We start from the raw sequence: 12,024 nt of genomic DNA, 5'->3' as shown, positions 1-12,024 counted from the left end.
GGTGTCAGGCTGGGTCACTTGGCCACCTCCCAATGGGCCACTTCTCAGTTGGGCCAAAAGTCAGCTAGGCTACCTTTCAGTTGGGCCACCTCTCAGCTGGGCCACCTCTCAGCTGGGCTACTTCTCACCTCTTTGTTCAAGGAGTACTAATTCTTTTTTTAAACCCTCCTGTACCTAATCTTGATGTTGCCCCCTTGATATAGTTTGTAATCAGAGAGTGGTACACATTTTTTCTATGATTTCCTTTGAATTTCAGCAGATTTTCTTTAAAAATACCAGGCTCCTTATTGTAAACTGATTCAAATCACTCTTTGTTATGATCATTGGAGAGCATACACTTTGAATAAAGCATGAGACAGAAAGAAAAATACATTTCTTTTCATTTCACTACAATTCCCATATTATTCATATTTGATAACAGGTTGCTCTGAAAATAGATGTATGAATAGATTATGTAAGTTTTCTGTAGAAAGCAGTCTTTCTATTACTTTTTTTCCCAAACCCTTTAGTTGAACCAGAAAGATCACATGGGGTACTAATTCCTCTTTATGAGTTGCTCCCTGTGGTTCAATTCAGGCCGCAAAACAATGATGTAGCATTTTGGCAAAAATATGCATCCCAGTAATGCAGTGCTGGAGGACAAGATGGAGAAGACCTCCACAGCTACCATGGCTTTTCCTTTTGTGCTCAGATAGGCTGGAAAGAAGGAGATCCAAACACTGCAAAAGGCCAACATGCTGAAGGTGATGAACTTGGCTTCGTTAAAGCTGTCAGGTAATTTACGGGCAAGGAAAGCCACAATAAAGCTGCTGATGGCCAAGATACCCATGTAGCCCAAGACACAATAGAAGAAGAAAGATGATCCTTCATTGCATTGTAAAATTATTTCTTGGAGCTCTGAGTGCATGTCCATCTCAGGGAATGGGGGAGATGTTGACAACCAAAGAATACAAATGCATACTTGGATGATGGAGCATGAAATGACAATAGAAAAAGCCAATCTTTTCCCTACCCATTTCCTCATCTGAGATCCAGGTTTAGTGGCCATGAAAGCCACAACCACGGTGATGGTTTTGGCCAGGACACTAGAAATGGCCACTGAGAAAGTGATGACAAACATTGATTGTCGGAGAAGGCAGGTCACTTTGCCAGGTTGGCTGAGGAAGAGCAAAGAGGAGAGAAAACAGAGCAGAAGAGAGACAAGGAGGGTGTAGGTGAGTGACCGGTTGTTGGCTTTGACAATGGGAGTATCCTTGTGCTTAATAAATGTTCCAAGTACCCAAAATGTCAAGAAGAAGAAACAAAGAGCTGCTGAGGCTAAACCAATTCCTAAATTTTCTTCAAAAGTTAGAAAAACCACCACTTTCTGGATACATCCTTTCTTTTCTTTACTTGGATAATGATCTTCTGGACATTCAAAGCAATCTTCCATATCTTGAAGGAAAACCAAGGGCATTTTTTTTCATTCAGGCATTCCATATTATTGAGGGGTACTTGGTGCTCTCTGAGCTTGCTTGTTACTCTTGCAGATGTTTCATTACCCCAAATTAGATCCCATCACAGTGTTAGTAAGGAGTGCTGCTTGCTGTCAGTTATATTCTGGTGTCTTGCCTGTCTATGTGGTTGGGGATGTCTTAGAGAGTATTTGGTTGGGCTGTTTACTGATGGCTCTTTGGCATTTTCTTGATTGGGGTATTTTTTACTTGATTGTTGGTGTGAAGTTAACCTAGGAGTTAATTTATGCTGATCTGGGTGCTGATTACTGGTGGAGAGGTGCTGGAGTCTTTTTGTTCTCTTATGGTCTGATTGAGTGCCTCTTTTGCATAGTCTGTAGATGTTGTTAATGTCTGCGTGTTTATTGATGGCTGATTTGTCAGAGTGCCAGGAGTGTAGAAATTCCCTGGCATTTTTGGACTTGGCCTGGTCTAGGATGATCACATTTTCCCAATTGAAACTATCGTTAAATTTTTCAATATGTTGTGAAGTTACAGAATTTTCTTCATATCTTCTGATCAAAAGTTGGTGTTCATGGATGCATTTGGCCAGTTTTCTGCCTGTCTGTGGTTGTTGCAGTTCTTACATTATGTTTTCATAACTCCTGTTTTTCTTCTGGGGTTGCTCCGTCTTTTGGTTTGCTTAGGATGTTTTGAAGGGCTTTAGTTGGCTTGTGTGCTACACTGATTCCATGTAGTTGTATAGTCTGTTGGTGCCTTTTGTGATATTATTGATATATGCTAGCATAATTCTTTTTAGGGTTTGTGCTGGTTGTGCTATATTGGCTTGAGTGGTTTGGGATATTTTGATAAAGTTGTGTGGGTGTATATTTTGTTGGAATGTGTTGTATAGATGCTCCATTTCCTTTTTCTGTTTTTCTGGGTTGCGGAAGTGTGTTTGGGATAGATTAAATAAAGTACTTACACTGGATATGCACACAACTGACAACAAACAGCACTCTTTACTCGCACTGATGATGTTACCTAGTTAGGGTAATAAATAACTGCAAGAAAATAAGCAAGCTCAGAGAGAACCAAGAACTCTGAGCTAGAAATATTCTTCTTTATTGGTATTCCATATAATTGAAAATCACCTTATTAATTTTATGCATCCAAGTAGTTTATTAAAGTTTGCTTAAGTCTAATGAAGTTTGGTAGAATTTGTAGCCTACCATTTTGATTTGAAATCTTCCCTTCAGGGCATGGAGCACAGTCATAGCAGCAGAACTGTTCCCCCTCAATCCCTTTCTTCCAGGATCCAGGGAAACAAGGGTCATTGCATCGAGAAAGTGGAAGAACCTGGTGATAAACATAAAAGGTTTTGAAATTGGTGATGTTTAACAGAGTTTGTAATTTTTCTAGAAAAGTAGAAATTAAAAGGATGTTCAAAATTTTATGTTTGAAGGACAGGGTGAGCAAATAATAACACTTGGTGACAATCTCATGGCAAATAATACTGAATTTAGAGGACATAATTGCACAGGGTGACAATTTCATGGAAACATGGCCATTCTTCAGATTTCAAATGGAAATGCAAACCAAATATGCAGACATGGCTTTTGTATTGTGATAGCATTTGGTCAAATTGATGAGAGCTTGATCATCAACAACATTTGAAAAGAATGTGCTGCTCTTTATTTAAAAAAAACAGAAATCAGATTTCTAAAGGGATGTTCAATGGATTAAAGCATGTTTCATGCAATAATTCAAAACCTGATTAAAAGTTGGGTTCCAGGAAATCACATCTCCATCAATGAATAATTCCTTCCCTTTCGGAGCTTCTAGATCCAGCTTTCCAACTCTAACCCTCTGAAAAGATCTGTTTGGAAAAGTGATCAAGTTGGTGATGTCGAATCCACCGGTTGCTTCTCCTTTCTCATTCAGGAACACTCTCTCCCCAGCTGAATTGTTGAAAGAAATGCCTTGAAGAAATGAGTGGAGCTACTTGAAAGAGAATAGATGAGACAATTGAAAGCAATATAACAGAGAAGAGAACAACATATTTAAGTTTCATTCACTTATTCTTCCTATTCCAATAACTATTATTAAATATGTTTGCTTAGAAATTTGATCATCAATATTGCATGGAAATGTACATGTCCACTCCATTATTTATTTGATATTATTTTAAGAAAAGGTAGGAATGAACTGAAGCACAATGAAAATAGGCTTTTGGGATTATGCCAGGTCCTTCAATTATGTTTTATGTCCACTACTTAAACAGCTAATTCAAGATAAATCATATCTAATCTTTCCTCACTGGTACAAGGCTATTTGAGAGTCTGATTAATTTCCTTTAGCCAGATATTAGAATCTGAGACTTAAGCATTCTTTGGTAGATAAATGAGAAGCAGAGACTATTGCAAATATAGAGTTGTTTCAAATTATGCAAGCCACATCTAAGAAGGAGCAGCACTTCATTGCTCTAAATCTCTGATAGAGACAGAAAGCTCAGCTTGTCACTCATGAAAAGTTCATGAGCCACATAAAAGTTCTTGGAGAATTGATTATTTTTTGGAAGAGACAATGAACCGCAATGTAAATTATCATTTTAACTTATGCTTATTGTGCAATCTATGGTGAATTTTTTAAATAATTGCTACTGATACCTAAATCATGATTTTTATAGCAGCTTCTGAGTGATCAGAATAGCAGAATACCTGAATGACAAAATAAGAACACAAACCACTTTTTCTGTATCTGTTTTATGCAACACAACATTTGAAGGGACTTTGGAGGTCTTCTAGTACACTACCCTGCTCAAGGAGAAGAGCCTAATACTATTTAGACAAATGATTCTCCAATAACTTCATTAAAATCTACAGTTATGTAGCAACCAGTATTTCTTCTTTTTTCCTTGACATATGTCCTTGTCCTTGACATATGTTTCTGACTGTGTAAATAGTGGGTGAAAACTCTCCATTTTTCTGAAGTTGTTCACACTGTGTAATCTTTTGATCACCCGCAGTGTGTAATAATGGTTTCTTCTAATATACTAATTTTCTACTTGGAATACAGTCTACAGTTAATGCATGGTTAAGGACAGGTGGATATACGACTAATCCCATAATTTTTGGGTTTAAATCTCCCCCACAACCGGGTCAAAGAGCTGTCTCTGACCTTCCGAGGAGCTTGCCTGCTCCTCTTTGGTCTTTCAAGATGCCTCTCTCTCTCCCCGATACCTCCAAGATGGTTCCGGTCCGAAGACGCTCCGACAGCGGTTTGTCTGGCTGAGTTTTCACGAAGCCCATCAGAGCTTCTCTATTTCCCAGCCAGTATCACCGTGACACTTCCGGTTCCATTGGAACATTGGAAGGGATCTTGGAGGTCTTCTAGTACACCACCCTGCTCAAGGAGAAGACCTTACAACAATTTAGACAAAATGATGCTCCAATCACTTCATAAACATCTCCAATTATGGAGCAGCCAGTATTTCTGAAGGCAAGTTTTTGCATTAATTCATTGTTCTATCAAGAAATTCTTCCTTATTTCTATGTTTTTCTCATACTTAACTTGATTCTACATTCAGAAAATATTAACACTTTCCAGAATGGGTTCAAATTAACATAATGCTACATTAAACTGCTCACTGAAATAAAAGAAGAGTCCAATTCAAAGAGAATACCTGCCAAGCCTGCAGATTTGGAAGACCATTTTTTTTACTCATCATACTTTTCTTCCAATTTAAACCCAACATGTGTAGAGCCTGCAAAGCATGAGCCACAGCATAAACAGCATTGTAGACACTGTAGCTTTGGCCAGTCATTTCCATTTCAAATAAGGGTGCAGGTAAATCCTGCAGCTTCATCTCCACAGTGCAGCAAGTATTGTCCGTTTCTTGTAATTCTGCTTTTGGAAATGAACAATCAAATGATTGTTCCCATACGTTCTGTCTAAACCCATCTGTGTAGTCTGAAAGAGGATTTATGGTCTGCAGAAATTCCTTGAAACCCAAAATTGCTTTTGAATGAACAGTGAAGGAAATAGCCCCATGGAACATCTTGAGATCCGAACTGATTTGAACGCCTGATAGTACAAAATCAATCTGTGCAGTCATGATCCACACCTTTCTAAGTAATGCAGTTTCCTTGCTTTCTGGGTCGACCAGAAATGTGAAAAACCTTAGCAATAAAATTATCCAGGCTTCTCCATAGACCAGAAATGCATTGGCTTTGCTAGTCAACATATTAATGGATACAGTTGAGATTGTTTGATAAAGTTCTGGGAAACTTTCCAAGTGGAGTTGTTCATCAAGCCTTTCTATAAAGGCCAAGCAGATTCCATTGTGTGAAAGTAAAGACTGCATTTTCTGTAAGAAATTTTCTCCATTGTTATTATCAAAAGAAAATATCCCAATCCACGTCCACCTGAAATGACGAAGCAGTTGGACAATCCCAATGTACTGATGGTCCTCTTTGGGGATCATGAAATAAAGTGAAGAGATCTTACTGGTCTGAAATTCCTCTTGGGCTAATGAGCCGTATGTCAGCTGAAAGAAAATCCAGTAGTATTCTTTAGAGTCTTTAGATTAAATTTAATTTTCCTATCTTGTTTTCATATAAAATATATCCAAGGAACATTTTTCCCCTAGCATTCTTTTATGAATGAACAGATTTCTTGGATTAGAAGACCTCCAATTTCCCTTCCATCTCTGTTATTCTGAGGATGTTCTCACTGCATAAAAATATTTCAAGCACAGAACTAGATCAATTGTTTTAACAGAAGCCATTCAAATCTTCCCTCAGGTATTGATCCTTGATACTCATTTCCTGTAACTGGCATTGTAGTTTCAGAAAAGAAGGTCAAGTAGTAGATCTTAAGCCATGCAGAACATCTTAAAAGGATCTGAAGCCTAATGTTTGATTCCCATTAATTATTCCATAACAACCATAAGATTAAGAATTTTCTGTGCAAGCCCTTTAGAACTTACTTGTGGAATCTTGAAGAATCCTATAATTTCAGCTATATAAGATGATGTGACAAAATCCAATCCCCCAATGATAGCCATGAGATTCTTCTGGTTGTCACATTTGTAGTTAGGGACAAATTCCTGGGATTTGAAAAGCAGGTCCAGAGTGGTGCGATAGGTCATCCTTGAATTATAGTAACTGTCATAGATGTGGAACCCAAGAGTGACATTGGGCAAGATCTGGGAGTCCTCATTGATCTCCTTCACAGCAAAAGCCAAGGCAAGGATGTGCTGGTAGAATTTGATTATTACACTGCAAATGATTTAAATACCCCAGTTGACAAAGGAAGTTGGCAAATAAGTAATAGGTTTTCTAAAGTACTGAATAATTTGTAAAGTGTTCAAAATCAATTTTTTTACATTACTTGCACAATTTGCAACAAATATCTGCTACAACAAATAAAAAAAATGCTTTTTTCCTGGTAACCCACTCATGGAACCCATTCCCTAACTTTTCCCCCCAAATGGGGGGATTTTATTTTATTTGAAAAAAAAATTACCGTAAGGTTACTAAATGTTCTTCAAAAGATTTTTTGCACCAAAGTTTCATATATTATATGACAAATACTTTACTGTAATGTAAAGAAAAATCTTTATTTTTCCCGTAACTAAAAACATTCAAAAGATGTAATTGTCATATAAAGATTTAGATTAGATATACAGCCTACATTTATACTGAGAATCTTTTACTTTCATAAGCAGTTTGGGGAAACTAATTAAGATTAGAAAAAGAACCTTACTTTGGTATGTCATAAGATGCTATATAAGGGTGTTCCTTAAAATTAATTTCATAAATGTTGTAATAAGTGAGCGACACTATCCCACCAATGACGAGGTCACCAGGTTGGTACCACTCATGTGGAACAAGGAAAGCATCGCTTGCAGGGCAGCTCAGAGTCACTATTTTCTTCATCAGGAACACCAAGAGGAGCAACATCTTCACTCTTGAAAATGTCTCTGTCTTTCATCCTATCCTACAGGAAAGATTGTATTATTCCAATGGTTAATCCAGCGATTAATTCAAAGTTTATATCTGAGTGTGCACAATATCAGAAAATCCACTATTATCTATTTGAAGATCTATGAGAGTAGAAATCAGTGAGTTGAATTACATCAGGGTTTGAATAGATACACTGGCAGAGGAGAACAGAGGGAGGAAACCTGTAGCAATGACTCTGACACACAGCCATTATTATCCTTGTGCCAATCTCCCTGGGGTTGAACATACATTGATTGTTGTTGAATTGAAATGACTTTCTGTGCAGTCTTTCATGTTTTTGCCTAGTGAAGAAAATATGGTGATTCCTATACGAGATAATTACTTTGTTTTTGATGAGAGAATAAGTGGCTGATGTGTTTTTTTAAAAAATATTTTTATTGTTTTTGTACCACAAAAATATTTTTTATATTAACTTCTCTCCTCTATCTTTTGGATGACAAACTTGTCAGCTAAGTTGGTTAGGAAACTGTTCGATCTCCCACTTGCTGCAGAGTTTGTCTCCCAGTTGATATCAGGATAGTTAAAGTCTCACTAGCAGGGGTGAAATTCAGCAGGTTCGGACAGATTCTGGAGAACCGGGAGTGGGAATTTTGAGCCATTAAGAGAACCGGCAAATACCACCTCTGGCTGGCCCCAGAGTGCGGTGGGAATGAAGATTTTGCAGTATCCTTCAGTGGTGGGTTTCAATTTTTTTTACGACCGGTTCTGTAGGTGTGTCTTGGTGGGCATGGCATGGCATGGCTTGGTGGGTGTGGCAGGGGAAGGATACTGTAAAATCTCCACTCCCTCCCCACTCCAGGGGAAGGTTACAAAATCCCCATTTCCTTTCAATCAGCTGGGACACAGGAGGCAGAGAATAGATGGGGGCGAGGCCAGTCAGAATTTTTACTACCGGTTCTCTGAACTACTCAAAATTTCTGCTACCGGTTCTCCAGAATTGGTCAGAACCTGCTGAAACCCTCCTTTGGTATCTTTCCCCTGCCACACCCACCAAGCCATGCCCAACAAGCCGCACCACACCTACCACGTCACGCCCACAGAACCTGTAGTAAAAAAAAATGGATTTCACCACTGGTTTCTAGGAGGTTATCATCCTTGGTTTTGTGTATTTCTGTAGAGATGTAGTGATCTTTTATATATAATGCAATTCCACCTCCTCTTTCGTTGAATAGTTTGTATCCTTCTATCATGAGTTTCATCCCACCAAATTTCAGTAATGGCAACTTTATCATATCTGCCTTCATGTACTAATACTTCAAGTTCATCCCTAAACTTTGAGCATTAGCGGATATGCATTTGAGTTTTTATTGGTCTTGGGTATGTTTCTTGTATCTCCTACTTTGTAAGTGGGATTTCCATCTTTTCCATCACTCTCTATTGCATTATGTTTTTCTTTTTTCTTTCATTTTTCTCTTTACTCCCTTTGTCCTTATGTGGTTGGTTATCTAGTAGTTTTTGCTTGGAATTAGGTTCTATAGGTCATGAAGATTGCCCCCCCCACCTTCAATTTTAGTTTAAAGCCCTTTGGAGAACATAGACTATAGAATAACAGAGTTGGAAGGGACCTTGGAGGTCTTCTAGTCCAACCCCCTGTTTAGGCAGGAAACCCTACACCACTTCAGACAAACGGTTATCCAACATCTTCTTAAAAACTTCCAGTGTTGGAGCATTCACAACTTCTGGAGGCAATTTGTTCCACTGATTAATCGTTCTAACTGTCAGGAATTTTCTCCTTAGTTCTAAGTAGCTTCTCTCCTTGATTAGTTTCTACCCATTGCTTCTTGTCCTACCCTCAGATGCTTTGGAGAATAGCTTGACTCCCTCTTCTTTTTGGCAGCCCCTGAGATATTGGAACACTGCTATCATGTCTCCCCTGGTCATTCTTTTCATTAAACCAGACTAACCCCAGTTCATGCAACCGTTCTTCATCTGTTTTTGCCTTTAGTCCCCTAATCATCTTTGTTGCTCTTCTCTGCACTCTTTCTAGAGTCTCAACATCTTTTTTACATTGTGGCAACCAAAACTGAGTGCAGTATTCCAAGTGTGGCCTTACCAAGACATTATAAAGTGGTATTAACACTTCATGTTATCTTAATTCTATCCCTCTGTTTATGCAGCCTAGAACTATTGGCCTTTTTGGCAGCTGCTGCATACTGCCAGCTCATATTTAAATGGTTGTCCACTAGGACTCCAAGATCCCTCTCACAGTTACTACTCTTGAGCAAGGTACCAGATATACTGTACCTGGGCATTTTGTTTTTCTTGCCTAAATGTAGAACCTTAATTTGATGAGCCAGTCATTTTCTGAATGTATTGTTTCCAGTTCTTGTGAGGTACAGTCCATCTCTTGCCAGATAATGCAGATCGTGGTCTAGGAAGCCAAAGTTCTATTGATGATACCAGCTTTTCAACCAATGGTTCATTTCTAAAATCCTTTGCAGTCTCATTGGATGTTGACCTTTTGTTGGAAGTACAGATGAAAATACCACTCATGCTCCTAATTCTTTAAATTTCTTTCCTAGCTGTTTGTAATTTCTTATTATTTTCAGATTCATTGTTCTGTCCTTGGTCCCCAATATAGGAGAAGAAAGGGGTAGTAATCCATGGGTTTGATTTTTTTAGTAAGGTACCCAGTTACATCTTTGATTTTTGCTCCAGGGAGACTCTATCACTCGCTAGATTGACTGCCTTGTCTGCAGACTATAGTTTCTGTTCCCCTAAGAATTGAATCTCCTAACACCAATATTCACCTTTTTTTTCTAGGAAGTCTGGAATACTTTTCTTCCTGTCATAGGAATGCTAGGTGGTGCCTTTTGTTTAGAAACTATTGATGAATGCTCCTTTGTGAGGGTCTGTATATTTTCTTCCAGTGGGATTGGAAGAAACATGATTGTTCAGGTCCAGAGGGGCTTCATTGGAGTGGGCTAAGGTAGATAGTAGGGGCTTTGTTCTTGGGTGTTTTCTTCTAAGAGTGACCTGTTTCCATCGGTCTTGTTCTTTGAATACATATGTAAACTGGTTTTTTACAGAATCTATTGTCTAATGGGTTTCAGTGTATCTGTTTTCTTCTTTATGTTCATATGTGGGGTCATCATTTTAGAAGTTTCATGCTCCCTATTGTGTTTTACTTTGGTGTAGTCTTCTTGTTTAGGTTGGGATTTCTCACTTTGATCACTGAGTTTCAGAGTAGCTAGAGTTGCCTCTAAACCCTTTACTTTTTCTCCTAGTAATTCAAGTAGTTTACATTTGATACATACATACTTTTGACCTTCTGTTGGCACAAGTTGAAACATATAGCACACTTGGCAAATCACTATTGAATCAGTCTCTATTTCCATGACTTTTTTCTTTGTTTGTTTGCTAAAAGATCAAAAACTTCTAAAAGTTTAAATATTTTCCGTGTTGTAAAGTGTGAGTTTACAATAGTTTACAAGAGTTCTTGACCTTTTGTTTTTTATCTTGAAAAATTTATCACTATCTTCCCTGTTTTAAGTGTCTGCCTCTTTTTCTGGTTTTTTTTTAAACTTTTTTTCAAATGCTTAGTTGAAAAAAAATTTGAAAAATTAAAAAAAAGGAATTTTGTAAAAAAAATTAAAAAAAAAATAAAAATTGAAAAAAGAATTTTAAATTAAAAATGATATTTAAGAGTTGAAAAAAGTAGATTAAAATTGGAACAAAGAATTTAAAAGTTGAAAAAAGAAACTGAAAAATTGAAAACTATTTTTTCTTGAGAAAGGGAATTTGGGGTTTTAAAAATTTAAGAATTTACCGGAGATTTTGGCACTTTATGAAGTAATATGTACTTTTTTATTGGGAGTCTCAGGCTATTTTCTAGGACGGTTTTGAGGTAAGATGTGCTCATGTGGGCACTCTGGTTTGCTGGTCTACTGTGCTGCTCTCAGCCACCGCTGGTTCACTATGCTGCTCTCAGCCACTGCTGTGCCTGCTGGTGCTCAGTTGGTCATCTGTGCTGCTCTCAGGCACTGCTAGTTGATCTCTCTGCTCTTAGTCACTGCTCAGGGTGCTTCACTCCTCCTCCAGGTAGTTCTGCACAACTGCTGCTCACAGCTGCTGGTCTACCGCCACCTAGCTGCCTTTCCCTGCTGCTCAGTGGCCTCTGTATGCACCACAATGGCTCCACTCAGGTGTCAGGCTGGGTCACTTGGCCACCTCCCAATGGGCCACTTCTCAGTTGGGCCAAAAGTCAGCTAGGCTACCTTTCAGCTGGGCCACCTCTCAGCTGAGCTACTTCTCACCTCTTTGTTCAAGGAGTACTTTTTTTAAACCCTCCTGTAGCTAATCTTGATGTTGCCCCCTTGATATAGTTTGTAATCAGAGAGTGGTACACATTTTTTCTATGATTTCCTTTGAATTTCAGCAGATTTTCTTTAAAAATACCAGGCTCCTTATTGTAAACTAATTCAAATCACTCTTTGTTATGATCATTGGTCAGCATACACTTTGAATAAAGCATGAGACACAAAGAAAAATACATTTCTTTTCATTTCTCTACAATTCCCATATTATTCATATTTGATAACAGGTTGCTCTAAAAATAGATG

The 12,024-nt window shown here is 38.1% G+C and overlaps 1 protein-coding gene across 1 annotated transcript; it reads right to left on the bottom strand.

Moving 5' to 3' along the window:
- Nucleotides 1-535: 535 nt before the first annotated feature.
- On the bottom strand, nucleotides 536-4,744 carry LOC148113701 (vomeronasal type-2 receptor 26-like). The gene is made up of 3 exons (XM_087893296.1): nucleotides 4,676-4,744; nucleotides 2,666-2,792; nucleotides 536-1,434 (listed from the first exon to the last, which is right to left on the bottom strand). The coding sequence occupies exons 1-3, from the start codon at nucleotides 4,742-4,744 to the stop codon at nucleotides 536-538; spliced, it is 1,095 nt and encodes a 364-aa protein (XP_087749422.1).
- Nucleotides 4,745-12,024: the final 7,280 nt, after the last annotated feature.

This window comes from Pantherophis guttatus, chromosome 4 (genome assembly GCF_059756535.1).
Source record: "Pantherophis guttatus breed Tessera chromosome 4, ASM5975653v1, whole genome shotgun sequence".
Classification (NCBI taxonomy): domain Eukaryota; kingdom Metazoa; phylum Chordata; class Lepidosauria; order Squamata; family Colubridae; genus Pantherophis; species Pantherophis guttatus.
The sequence above is the reverse complement of the archived record's forward strand: the minus strand, read 5'-3'. Positions and strand labels throughout refer to the sequence as shown.